Source organism: Mugil cephalus, chromosome 2 (assembly GCF_022458985.1).
Source record: "Mugil cephalus isolate CIBA_MC_2020 chromosome 2, CIBA_Mcephalus_1.1, whole genome shotgun sequence".
In the NCBI taxonomy this organism is placed as follows: Eukaryota; Metazoa; Chordata; class Actinopteri; order Mugiliformes; family Mugilidae; genus Mugil; species Mugil cephalus.
In genome coordinates this window covers 15610168-15624463 of record NC_061771.1, presented here as the reverse complement: position 1 = coordinate 15624463, position 14296 = coordinate 15610168, and the positions used below count along the sequence as shown (strand labels likewise).

Here is a 14296-nt window from a genome sequence, read left to right as displayed (position 1 = left end):
AACAAAGGGGCGTCTATAATTCGTGCAACCTTATCGTTTATTTTCATCCCTGCATCATGAGGGTTGTCTGTCTCATAGAGGAAAATGGTTATCAGATTTTTCTTTTTCTTTTCCCCTTCCAATTCTAAGTTACACCGGAATGATGGCTCAATGAACCGTGAACGCGTTTCCCGTTCCAGCTCGTTTGAAGATAAGTGTCTATTATTATTTTTACTTTATTTTAAGCACAGGTAACAGTTCTCTAGAAACGTAAATTAACTCGCGTGACAATGGAAAATGTTCCACCTCACTTACAAAAAAAAACTTTAGAGGAGCCAGGAGCAACTTTTTTTTTCTTTTTTTTTTTTTTTTTTTTCCATTTCCTATGTGCCCAACCGCCTCGCAGTAAAAAGGGTCAAACGCTCAGTTAAAATACATAGTGTATAATTTTATAGCTATTTCCCAACGGGGCTCCTGGTGCCGGTGTCGAGACGACAATGCGAAAGCAGCGGTGCCGCACAGAGATCAGTTTCAGTCTTTGTCAGTTGTGAATAGGGGCGGAGGAAGCAAACTCATTAGAATCCTATAAAAAGAAAGTATCCGAGATCATAAAACAGCCGGCTGCTGGACTAAGTGCTCACTCACAGCCAGACAGGGACACAGTGGAAACCTCTTGTCAAGTTTCTTTCTGACCCTCATCAGAGCATCAGCATTTTAACAGATCCGCTCCATCACTGTTTCCCTTCCACCCTGGGCTCTCGGTGTTCCTCAAATAACCGTGTAGATGGCAGTCATTCCTCTGAATATCTGATTTTCAGGAGCAGAAACTTGGCTTCATCACGACTCCCTTGAATTCCAGTCTGGCAAGCGCGGCGCATGGACACTGCCAGGGCGCACACTTCTGACTGAGAAGCAGATTATTTATTTATTTTTTTGCGACAAAAACTTAAACCTTTTCACGAGGTTCTGCCTTTTTTTGGTGACATTTCTGTATTTTTTTTGAGGATGCTCATCTCGACTTGGAATAGATGTTGCGTTGTGATGTTTGTCGTCGCTACACTGAGGACAGGGACATCCCAGGTATCAGAGGCGCGCCCCAAGCCGAATTCCATCAAGCCTGTTCTGTTGGATGAGGCGCCAACACCGGTTACGAACCGCTCCTCTGCTGTCACCAAGAAACAAAACATCCTTACGCAGGTAAGTTTACATTTTTAATACTTTGAGAAAATATAAACTGAGACGTGTGCCAGGTTTTTACGCACGTTAAGCGCGTTAGTGCCAATGGAGCAATTTAAGCAATGATACGTTCACAGTTTAGGGAAAAAAAATCATCTCTTTCATTTAACTGACAAGTACTGGGGGGCATTTCTCATGTACAAGTAAAATGTAGTAATCTAGCATAGTAATGTGTGTCTTAAAGGGACTCTCATGTGTGGATCGTTATTGGCAATTGCGAGGATTGGACCCCTCATAAATCCTAATTGCCTTTCAAACCTGACGCCACAGTCGGGTGCAGCGGACTTCCACAGTAAATCATTAATGCCAGCAGAAATGTGAGAAAAAGTTAACACTTGGGGTAATTTTCTGTCTGGGTCTTTAGTGTCATTAAAGTGGTCCAGACGCTTGCTGGGATTATGAGATTCTGCGGGGCCTCCGAGGGATACTCTTACCAACCACTTAATACCCACTCAAAGAGTTATCAATTCCTGCTGTTTCAACAGAGTGCCACATTACTGCGCTTTGACAGCAAACGCCGGATCAAAAAAAGCTGTGAACATTATGAAAGGCGTTTTATCAAGTGAGGAAAATTTTGCCCTCCACAAGTTTGAATAATAGATGAATAAGTGAGTGAGGCTAAGAACAAAAGCCACACACTCCTGCCTCACGTCCCCCTAAAATAAATGTTGATTCACTGTGAGGACTTACCTCAGATTGAGCTTTAATGTAACAATTATTTTCTTACTGCGTTGATCTCTGTTGCTCTTGATTGCTCACAGACTTTCTGAGCAGCAGATGGCACACTCTCCATCTCCTTCTCCCACAGCAGACAGCCTGTCCATCATCTCACTAAGATACTGTAGCTGATGGCTCTTGTCCTCCCTCTCTTCGCCCGGATTTCTTCATCCATTACATTTGCCTTTCGCCTGCGATACCACTTGCAGTCGTGTTAGCCCTGTATATCTGAGACATACGGCTCAGACAGGAGAATTATGGAAAAGCCACTTTCTCCTCTCTGCGGAGTGTGGAGATCCAACCTCAAGCTCCCCTGCCAGACCTCAATTTGAACGCCTGCTTACATCTTTGCCATTGCAATAATCTTGAGTGGTTTGGAAGAGTGGACCTAGGGGAAACAATAAGTGTGCGCGGAGACCACCATACTGTTATGCAAGTGTCATCGTGTCCAAATGAAGACAGCTAATGGCATTTATGGCCGCATACGTGTGTGTGTGCGTGTGTTCTGGCTGCCCCGAGGTTTTCCAGAGCTGTAAATTAACAGCCGCAGTTCAGCCTTGGCCAGATACGCGGCTTGACGATGGCAAACAAGGCGCTCTGTCTTTCTGCATCTCATCATTCACTGGCTATTTATGAGCACAGTAAATCAAAGAAAACGAGTCTGATTTCTTCGCGAGGCTGTAATGGCTGTAAAAGGTGTGCCGCAGATTTAGTTTAGGAGCGATCACAGGCTCGCCGACGAGACTTTTTACTGCGTGTACAACTTCAAAATACAATAAATGCCACGAGAGGGTTTGCTTACAGCCAAAAGCACATTTTTGAAGCGAGTAATTGCAGATTAAAGCTTGGGTGAAAATTTGGAAAATGGGCATGTGCCGGCTTAAGTTTCTCTTCTGGCATCATCCCTATGGGAAACACTGGTGCAGATACCATGCATACAGATTCATGGTGAGGCTGTCATGTGGCTGTGTTCACTTCGATCAGTGAGGAGCAGCTGACAGATTGTCACACCTCTGGAGAATTTACAGTGTGTGATTCTGAGCTTGCCAGATGCTGTATTTGAATGAAACATTTGGCATCCTGGCCATATTCTAAACTCACTTTCTTTTCTAAAATCCCCCAAAAAATAAAAAATAAATAAATGACATTTGTATATGGTGCGAGGCATGAAACTCTGAAATTACAAGGCTACGCTAGCTTTCATTTAAATGTGGCAAATTGCTGAGGGACACAGTCCAGCCGCCCTGGACTGGAGGACAAGCGGCTGCAGCAGGAAACGAGGCTGTAATTTGGTGTTGTAGCCATCAGATTAGAAACGCTAGTCGAGGCCTCGGGTTATAGGAAGCATTCGACAACATAATGTGCTTTTATTTCCTGTAGCTGCTGACAGTGTTTGGTGATAAGGCTCAATCGTGCACGAACCGGGGTAGGGTTTAGCAATTCCTCGGATGGGGCAAACTGCCGAGCGTTTTCCCGTCGTCTCGCCCTTTTTCTTTTTTTTTTTTCGCATCGGCACTGACTCGAGTGAAACCGACAAAACCGAAACCTCTAAGACCTTGACAGCCGGCGCTCGTGGGTGGCACTGTTGGATGGGAACCAACAGAAATGGATAGCATGGGCAGGCAGAGCTCACCGCTGTAACCTCTGAACCCACAAGGGAACCAACAGCGTGGCGGCACTCAGCCAGTAACGTGTCTGTAAAACATCAGCAGCCGGTCAGTCGGCCTTAACTAGTTGCTTTTTTTAAAATTCAACACGGAGATTACTTTAACAAGCCATCTCTGGGGGCTCTGCCTATAAAAGCAGGGCTCCGTCCAGCCTGAAATGACTGTTCGGTGATCCTAATGAGCTGAGAAAGAGAGAGAAAGGGCCGGGAGAGGTGCGACTGCTTGTTAGCGCTCAGCTCAATTTGTGCCCTCGGTCTTCTGTCCTGTGGCTTTTCCCCAGTCTGTGGGTCCCTTGTGTGCTGTGAGGCCCTTCCACTGGAACCATTAGGGTCCTCATGCGGAGACCACCGTTACTGTAATTGGACGTGTTAATGAGAGGAGACCCGTGCACCTCTCATTCCGCAGAATTACACCTTTTAGAGCAACACAACAAGAGCGTTTGCCCTTTCCCCCTTGATAGTCTTTGAAGCCTTTCTCGGTGTCAACCCAGAATGTATACTTAACCTAAGGAAGGTCTAGTTTTTGGAGACTCTGGATTCTAGGGACACGGCTATAAACACATGTGTTTTGAGTGATGAAAGACGCCAAGCTGCTTTTGAAGACATGGTTTGAACGAGTGACTTGTGCGCAGTCATCCCTATGTTATCTGATACCGGCTGTCTGTGCTTTCAGGGCATATGAAGTTTGTTTATTCAGTGACATCGTTTATTTGACTCTTTAAGGCCTCTGTCTCTCATTAACACCATTCATGGCTTCGAGTTACGAGCTTTAGCTCTGAAGGTCATGTGCAATCACAACACAGAGGGTAAAAAAAAACAAAGAAAAAAAGAAATGTGTGTGTAAAATGAGGTCCTTTTATCTAAATTGTCTTCTCTCTTTGTTGGACACAATCATCTCTGCTTTATCCGGTCACTTTTTATAGCTGTAAACTACTGTATATTTATTATGATAAATAACAATTGTACCGACAGTGGTAATACATTGGTACAAAAAAGTAAAGAAGTCACCAAGTCTGAGGTTTGGTTAACCCACCCAGCCACCCAGACCTCATCTCTCACACACAGTCACCGTCAGATAATGTCAACATTTTAGCCTAATTATTTTGGCATACAAGGGGAGTTTGGCTCTCGGGTTTAAAGATTTTGTGTACTTGCTGAAATTACAGTTTTGTTCTGTGGTTTAAGTTGTCATGCTGCGCCCCACTCAGACTCAACCTGAGTAGAGGAGACATGCTCGGTGCTATTTTAATGCATTACAGGGCACTTCCATCGAATTATATCAGCACTTTGGAATGACTGCACCAAGGTAAATAAGGGATCTAGCGGAGAGGGTTCAAAGCCCTGTATATCCTGCAGTAAATCCCTTGTAGATTGTTGCTCCCGCACATTTAAGGTTCCTCTTCAAAGCCGCACTGCTTCACCAGCACGAGAGCAACACGAGACAGGGCCGGGGGCTTCCCTTATGGCCCTGTGTCTGTCTCTTCCTTTATCGTCTCACCAGCATACCAAGAGAGGGTGCAGAGTACACTGTTCTTAACCCACTTCCTGTGCAGGATCCAAGGCTATGCTTTTATGTGCGAAGGCCGTCTAGGGGAAAAATAAGGGAGCAACCGAAAAAAGATAGGAGATGAATAAGATGCATCCAAATGAAGCCCTGTCCCTCAGGAGTTGCAAATGAGGCGTTTCAAAACACGACAAGATAAGGCCAGATTATCAGCTGCGATTTAGGGTTCAGCTTTGTATCATTGGGTTTCAAAGGGCTGTCTCGGAGCTCGGAGCTGTGATGGAAGAGCGGAGCCCGATTCGTCTGCTGCCCCGGTCTCTCCTGCATGTGTGCAACGCGCCGCCGTATTTGATCCAAACCTGCTGGCCAGAAAGACAGATGGGAATCAGAGCAGGTAGCATCAAGTACTGCTGCATGTGGCTGGATGCATTTGTCATCATATTTAGATAACTGCACATTTATCTTGTCAGGGGGAGAGAAAAAAAAGAAAAAAAAAGACTCCTGCTGCAGTATGTTAAATTTCTCTTCAGACCATGTTTCTAGCACATTAATTCCTGAGTGTTTCTGTGAATGAGCTGCTAAGATAGGAACTGATAACCCCAGATGAGTCGAGTTCAGTGTTGACCCTGGAAGTTGCAGTTTAACCAAACCAAAGAACCTATAGAGAGAAGTTTCAGTTAAACGAAGGGTTATTCTTTTTGACAGTACTTGCTTTCTTGCGGGGGGTCAATACAGTAACTTGTGCATCAAAGGAATACATTTTGTTTAGCATGTAGCTTAGCCTCGCTCTCTACGCCTCTGAAGGCAGTTCACTCTTTGCATCGTCTTTGTTTAATCTGTTTGCCATCAGGAATGTAAAATATAAGTCTGTGGCTTTTGTTTTACATCCATGCGGCGGTTATTAATAAGCGGTAGGGTGGCTGGTATGAAGATTTTTTAAATAATTGCTGTTTCCGTCTGCTTCCAGTCATTACGCTGAAATAAGACCTTTGACTGCTCTGACAACAGTCCTTTAACCGTGCAGTAATTACGATTTTTTCCTAATTTTTACGAACGCATAAAACATCGGGGCTTTGTTATTTTCATCAGCATGTTAATCATCTGCATCGCGCGAATCTGTCATAATGATGGATGAGCACTCAGTTTAATATTTCAGCTCATTTTTCTATGGCTGTATCATTGCCTCCATATGTTTCCACCCTGAGAAAGTCGGCGTGGCAACCGTCCAACGAGTCCAATCTTGTTCATTTTCTAAAGCTCAAGGACACGAGCAACAGCTCCTAATGTGCTGAAATATAGATATTGTCGATAGCTCATTTGAACATGTGGTGTGCATTTTTGTTTGGAGTGACGCCTGTTCTTTTGGCCACAGCAGCCCCTCTCCGCTGACCTTTGTGGAGTTTGATATTTATTGCGGCTGTAATGATTTTGCTCTGATTTAAACCTCTTTCATGTTTGCTCACATGTTGACTGGTCCGTGTTTGTCAGCGGTAAGCCACACTAAATCAGATCTGTCACTGCAGTGCCAGCTTAACGTGAATGTGGTGCCGGTGTGGTGGAGTGCCAACCAAACATTTTGTTCTAATGTCAACGAACAGGATTTTCACTGGTGGATTTTACATCCTATTTACTAATCTGTATACGAAAAGGCGACGTCCTGCAGAGACGCAGTGGCCTGAACCGTCATGCGTCGAACCTGAGTCTCTCCTGCGTACACTCAAAAGGCTCTCATGACGAGTTCAGCGACACAAATTCGTGACATTATTTAATTTGTCTGCAAAGATCATTTGATTTGCGACATAATTTATGCCGAACTCCTTTGCTCTCGCTCCAAGCCTGCGACTTGCATGTGTAAGGAATTATATCAAGACACTGATTCCAGTAAAACTTCCCATCGGTGTACGCTCTTGTTATGGAAAAAGTGAGCTTGGCTTTAATTGTGCTTCTCACTGCTACAGACAGTGTCTGTCACAGTGGTGGTTTTTCTTTGTGTGGTCATTTCGATGCACTTGTGGAAAGGGCCTAAACGTCTGTACTTTTCTGGGCATCTTAATATGTCTCAACCTTTCAGCATAAAAGCATCTCAATTAACTATAAAGGAGTATGACTGGCTGCCGAAATTACCCTCAGTTATGTCTGTGGACTCATTAAGCCTCTGAACACTTTGAGAAAACTGAGAGAAACTGAAGTGGTTTTTGCTATTTTGGAAATTGTAATAGCTGTATTGTTTGGCCACGGGGGAAGAAAAAAAAAAGGCCATACCACTGACCGACAAGTTAATCCCTACAACATGTTGTCCACTAAAACCGGTCTCAGAAGGACCACAGCCTGTTGTTATTTCACCCAGAACAAACACCAACATATTTCTCCGCTTTCTCCCAGTGGTGTCAGACTAGTGAACCCGACCAGATAGTCTCGGGCTAATTAGTTGGAGTCTTTAGACTCGATACGATGAAACATGAGCGCTGTTTAGCTTTATCTTCTGAAACATCAGAAGTTTTTTTTTTAACATTTTTGCAGAAAAATATCGTTTCAGAAACATTAGCACAGTAGTTCTGACCGAGAGCAATTAAATTTCTATTGAAGCAGAAAAAAAAAAGTGCAGTTGTTACACTTGAATAAACAATCAGGAGACGGCTTTTAACAACAAAGGAAGTCTAAGCTGGATCATTCAAAGTTTATATGGTCTGGCTTCCATTAGCATTACAGAAGTTTAACAACTCCTTTGTTTAGTCATAATTTTTCCTGATCCATATTCAAAAACTTTGAACAATAAGATTGACTTTGATTCAGTGCTAGATAAAACCCAATCCTCTTGAGGCAACAAGCTCAGTGAATGCATTAAACTTGGGCTTCAGCTGTATCGTTCGTGGATTCTGTCCTCGGCCCAACCTGCTTTTATTTGGCTTGTTAGCTGCTCGCAGTTTACATATTTCACTGCCTGTACTGCATTTGTTGCATTTGGGGTGTATAAAAACAGGCAGTTATTGAGTACTGAAGCAACCAAAAAACATAAACTAGATTCTTTCTTTTATAATGGCCGTGCCCTCTGAGACACAGCGCTTGGATCACTTGGAAAATATTTGTTGGAAGGGGATCTCTGAGAGACACAAAATCAACACAATAAAACACATGTCCAGTTGAATTAACAAATGGGAGGAGATAAAAGATTATTTTACCATGTCAAGATGTTTCATTGCCCAATAAAAAGAAACCGTTTTATGACTTTAGATGTCGAACAGAGTTGGACAAGCTCGGCGCGGCTGATGGAACGGCCCGCTGTGACATCCCTCCAGAAAGCAGCCTGATGTGTGTGAACGACAGAGTGACAGCGCACATGTGTTCACCATTACACCTCGCTTAAACGTGCACAGGGACCGTGGTCAACAGTGATCAAGTGAGAGAGAAAAAAAAAATCACCACAACAGTTTAGCAGATCTTGACAGCACTTGATTGAGAGCTCATTTGACGTAATCCGAGTAACAGCGTTTAGCAGCTGCAACCGCAATGGCACCAACATTGCACCTAACCGACAAACAACAGCTGTGTTGTGTCTGTTGAAAAATGCCACCCATCGCAATGCGCGATGTGTCAAACACCACATACTGCTGCAACGTCTGGGCGCACTGGAGCGTGTGACATGTGTCCGCGGTGCTGATTTAAGCGAGGCATTTCTTAATATAAACGCATAAATGTCCTGTTCTGTCCTGCATCATGTTTGAGGAAATGCGCGTGCTTTCTCAGCAGGTGTATCCGTGCAGCAATGACAAGGAGTGCAGCATGGGCAGCTACTGCCACAGCCCCCAGCAGGCCCCCTCCCGCTGCCTCACCTGCCGCCGGAGGAAGAAGCGCTGCCACCGAGACGCCATGTGCTGCCCTGGGAACCGCTGCAGGAACTGTAAGTGCAGCTCCAGCGCCGTTTCGATTTCAGTCGCTTCACGCAAATTTGATTTCTTGTCTCATGCAAATATTCTGGAAAAAGTGACTTGTTCTAGGTCACTGAACAAACAGTATCTAGCCCAGAGACTTGGTGATAGAGCCAGTGCATTTAAATAATGCTGAACACATGCTCTCAGGCACAATCCTGGACTATGTCTGAACCTTTTTAAATTGGGACCCAGACGTTAGGAATCATGGTCACATGTTGGTTCGGCCCAAACTGTGTGAATGGCATAAATGTGCATGTGCGCCTCTCTAAAAATTCTTTCCTTCTCTAAAAACTTTCACACCTGCAAGCCCCAAGAGGCGTCATTTAGTAGTCACTAAGTTACTTGGATACCAAGACACAAGCACATTTTTATAATAACGTGTATTTAATAATGAATATTTGATCCTGTGTATTATTTGAAAAGCCATTGAATGCAAAATGATAATAATGATGTTTTATGTTAAATAGCACTAGGCTGAGTTCAATATAGAACACATGTAGTAAGTAGGGGGTCCCTACTTAATCTCTCCATCTGTTTGGGGGAAAAAAGACCCCTGGTCTACACGGTTGCTATTTTCCCAACTTTTACATCTTACTTTTCTTTGTCCATCTGCAGATATTTGCGTCCCCATCTCTGAGAGCGTGCTCTCGCCTCACATCTCACCATTAGACGAACACAACAAACTCTCCACCAAAGACCACAGCTGGAGGAAGACTGGGAAAGCACACGCAAAGCATTCCCTCAAAGGTAAGACGCGGCCGCGTATCACCTTCAAACATTACCGCCATTGTCTCTTCTCCCATAATTTCGGCTGTCTCTTCCTTGCCGAACCGGCGGCTCTGAGTCTTTCTGTTGTTGCCTCCCTGCGCATCCCTAAGAGTCCGCAAAGCATGTTGATAATTGCCCCTCTGCTCGTGTGTCAGTGCCCGCGAGCCCAAGGCACAACTGAAGAAACCACAATGCCTTTGCTGTCTTGGCACCTACTTGACGCCTTGCAAAGACTTTCACTGACGCATTGTGTGGTACACAAGTGAAAACCACAGAATGCAGGTTTGGCACCGTTAGAGCTTAATAACTCACTGACCCCTTTGCTCTGTGTACATATCAGTCAATTTATAGTAACGTAAGAGCCCATACATAAGGTAACAGGCTTAATGAGGCACTTAAACTACTACTCAAGACGTAGTAGCGGGCCGTAATGCTAAAATCAATGTGAAAATAACAGCTCTTCTTAACGTTGCCGTAAACGAGGCAATTTGCTTTTATTTGCGTTCGGCTCACGTTATTACTTCATAAAAACCTTCGTGCAAGTCAACGCTTGAGAGAAATCCACCTGGAAAATGATGTTAAAGCAATTAATGAAGAGATGGTTAAACCTTCATACTGAAATAACTAGTCGGCAAAGTGTGGTTTTGTCAGCGATACAAGGATGACGGTTTCGGTGGCAGTGCAACTTTTGGCAAGGAGTGACACCCAAAAGAGTTTCACAGAAAACCTGCATGTCTGAGTTGTAATAATTATACATTCAGTGGAGCAGCACTAATCTGCTGCCAAGAATGCGGAGACTGAAACAGATTGGATGATACGCTTAATAAACATGGTAATCAAATTGTTTGCTTGATTTATGCTCAAAGCTTCATATGTTTCTTTGGTCTCTCACATGGTCTCTCATACAGCGCAATCTGGAAAGAAATGTAAAGAGGACGCTGAATAAACTTAACAAATGAAAAACATGAGAGCTCCGCCAACAATCACAGCGCATTTCCTTCGCTTCGAAGATGCTGTGCGGTTTACAGTTTCGTGTCTTTTATGTCGCCGATGAAGCACTTGTTTCTGTTTTTCTGTGCTTGTACGTTCAACAAACACAACATATGCGTTTGTTGTTCGCCGGTTCACCACTGACCACTGCCGTCTGCCTCGTCTTCCCAGGGCACGAGGGCGACCCCTGCCTGCGTTCGTCTGATTGCTCGGAGGGCTACTGCTGCGCCCGCCACTTCTGGACCAAGATCTGCAAACCGGTGCTGAGGCAGGGAGAGGTGTGCACCAAGCAGAGGAAGAAAGGCTCTCACGGCCTGGAGATCTTCCAGCGCTGCGACTGCGCCAAGGGCCTCTCCTGCAAGGTGTGGAAAGACGCCACCTCCTCGTCCAAATCCAGACTCCACATGTGCCAGAAGATCTGAAGCTGAGGCAGCTGCTGTCGGTGCAGAGGCCTCCGTCTCCATCTGCCAGGGAAAGTTTTTTTTTTTTTTTTTTATAAAGGATGGGTTGTGGCTGTATTGAAAAGGAGTAAAAGACAGAGACTAACAAGAGACAGAACAGACTGTGTGGGTTCAAGCTCGCTATTCGGCAAGTGGAGAGCAAATGGGAATGCTTTTAATGTGTTTGCTATTCAAACATGCACACATACACCTCACAGCTTGTGTTGTGTTTTTTTTTTTTTTGTTAATCATTCTTTTGTTAATCAGGGAACCACACAGTTAGCCAATACACACGCTAGATGATAGATGTTGGACTTTCTCTAGATGGAGCTAACAGACATTGCGGTTCTTCATCAAACCGCAACTTATAATATTAGGAGAGAGATTATTTACAGACACGGCATATCTTTGCTAAAAAATTACATTCTTGGACAAAGTCTGAAATAAGTTAGTTTCCATTGCTGGATCTGAATTGGGCCCCGTTACACTGTTTGTCTTGTCAAATGTCGATATCTCATTTTTCATCTTGTTTATGTCCAGTGTCAAAGAACTCCGCATTTGCTATGAAAACAATTACAACAAGTAACAATGTCCAGATGTCAAAAAATACACGTCATATTACACGGAGAGCTAACTGCATACACTCTTCACCCACTTACGTGTGACGCCTACATGTAGCACTCGTAAACCAAAGAGTGAAAGAACATTTAAAATTGGATTGATGAGATGCATCTGGGGGGCCTCCCTTTTAGCCACAAGAAGGAAAGATAAAGTATTGTGTTCACTGCGGAGCCCTTGTTTGATCTGTCTCGTGCAGCTGTAATCTATTGTGATACAACTGCGTGGGTTAAGACAGTTTGCGCAGAGGTACAGCTCTGCTGCAGACTCAGTGGTTCCGATACCAGACCAGAGAATGGTTCTGCTTTTCCAATCACACGAACGGGACCCAAGGACTCAAGGAGGAATTGCGATTTTTATTTTTTATTTTTTTTCCGCTTACAAAGCCAGTAGGAATGGAGATTGATTAAACCTTCCAAGAATGCTCCATAAACCTGATGTTTTCAAAGAGAATTGAAGTTTGGATCAAGGTTTTGTTGATGGCACGCAGCCCTGTTTATTTTTCACTTTTTCAAATATGACCACATACTTCCTTCTCATGAGATATTTTCTGCCCTGGATGCGAAGCGTTGCTCTCTGTTCAGTGCCAGGCCTTTAGACGACCACTCATTACCTACGAAGTCAATATACCGTCTATCGCTCTTTTTTTTTGTTTGTTTTGTTTTGTTTTAGAATACACATATTTTATAACCATTTAAAATATCAATAAGCTCTTATATTGTAAATAGACTGAAAACAATGAAAATGTATTTAAGAACGGATGTATATCATGTACATATAATAACATATGGATCCTAAACGTTGGGTGAGAGAAGAGTAAGGCGTATAGCTGAGAGGGGGGGAAGGCATAGATAGCTTTGCAAACTGGATGCATTGAGAGAATGGTTCCGAAAAGAGCGAACATTCATTTCCAAAATGCTTCGTGTAAATGGTGTGTAAATGGTTTCAAGATTTATATCCCGCTAAATATTCTTTGTGTGAATACTTTGCATTGATTTGTCTTGTGTATTTACAATGATGAATAAATAAAAGAATGTATTTTGTATTACTGGTCACATGGGACTTGTTCTTGTTCGATGTGTTGGCACTTAATGCTGCGTTGACTTCTTTGAAAGTAAAACACAGATTAAAAACAACCCACAAAACGCTCACACGATGCCCCCATGTTAAGTTATAGTAATAAATAAAGTGTTTCATCAGGTTAACTGTGAAGCTAAAGAAAATCATCTTTATTAAAACCCCTGAAAGTCAAATAGTAAATATTCAAGAGTGTTGTTATTCAGTATTTTGTGTATCACATGCATCACATGTATTTTGTCCTTGACAAAACATCTGAACATATTTTTTTTTGACAGTTTGGAAACTACTCTCTTTAAATCTATCACTGTTGACATTTAAAGCAGTTGTTCAGTGAAATACAGTAAGACTCATTTGGGTCTGATTCACTGTCAACATTGTTTGAACTTGTCTGACAATGACTTGACTGTAACTTTAAGCCATCGTTACATCTATTTTAAATAGACAGTGGTTGGCAACGTAAGGAAAGAACCTCACAAACTGGATGACTCTTTACCGTTCACGGACGCAGTTTACTCTTTTACACCAAGCCGTGTTAGATTTAAAGTCATAATAAGAGACGAAGGCTACAAAAATGAAAATACATATTCAGAAACATCCAGAAAAGTTTGTGTGGGACACGTTTTCAGACACAAAGAACCAGAGGTGATTTTCAGGCCTTTTACTCGATGTCACTTATGGGGCATCCGCCTCCACAGAACGTTCTCAGTTACCCTTGCGTTACAGCCTCGTCCTTTTAAGTCACTGGTGCAGATTTAAAACATGCTACATGAAATGATAGCAAACAAAAGAACAGAATCAGAACCAGAATCAGAAAAGACTTTAATGCCAAGTATATTTGTACAAGAAATTTGCCTTGATACAACAAAAGTAACATTTACAGTGGGATGCTGGTGGGTTTCATGTGTTCATGGGGGGGGCAGGCATTGTTCAACAGGCGCACTGCAGATGGATAAAAATTGTTGGCCATGCGAGTGGTCCTGCACTCGATGGAGCGCAGCCGCCTGCCAGAGGGGAGTCTGTTAAATAGTCCGGGGTGAGAGGGATCAGCCACAATCTTAGTTGCACGCTTCAGAGTCCTGGAAGCTTAGAGCTTGTCGAGACACTTCAGACTTCAGAGCGAATGACACGCTGCAGTCTGCTTTTGTCCTTAGCAGAGGCTGCAGGATACCAAGTGGTGATGGAGTTGGTGAGGATGGACTCAATGATGGCAGCGTAGAAGTGCTCCATCATTGTCTTTGGCAGGTTTAATTTCTTCAGCTGCCGCAGGAAGTGCATCCTCTGCTGTGCTTTCTTGATAAGGGCACTGATGTTCATCATGTCCCATTTGAGAGCATGGGAGATGATGGTCCCCAGGAACTGGAAGGACTCC

At 43.5% G+C, this 14296-nt stretch overlaps 1 protein-coding gene across 2 annotated transcripts; it reads left to right on the top strand.

Annotated features, from left to right (window-relative positions):
- Positions 1 to 216: 216 nt before the first annotated feature.
- On the top strand, positions 217 to 12892 carry dkk2 (dickkopf WNT signaling pathway inhibitor 2). 2 transcript variants are annotated; one of them, XM_047575761.1, is made up of 4 exons: positions 217 to 1176; positions 8850 to 9000; positions 9647 to 9778; positions 10961 to 12892. In XM_047575761.1, the coding sequence occupies exons 1-4, from the start codon at positions 985 to 987 to the stop codon at positions 11209 to 11211; spliced, it is 726 nt and encodes a 241-aa protein (XP_047431717.1). In that variant the 5' UTR covers positions 217 to 984; the 3' UTR covers positions 11212 to 12892. The 2 variants fall into 2 exon arrangements, with proteins under 2 accessions (XP_047431717.1, XP_047431709.1); XM_047575753.1 differs by having other exon boundaries at positions 222 to 1176; positions 8847 to 9000.
- Positions 12893 to 14296: the final 1404 nt, after the last annotated feature.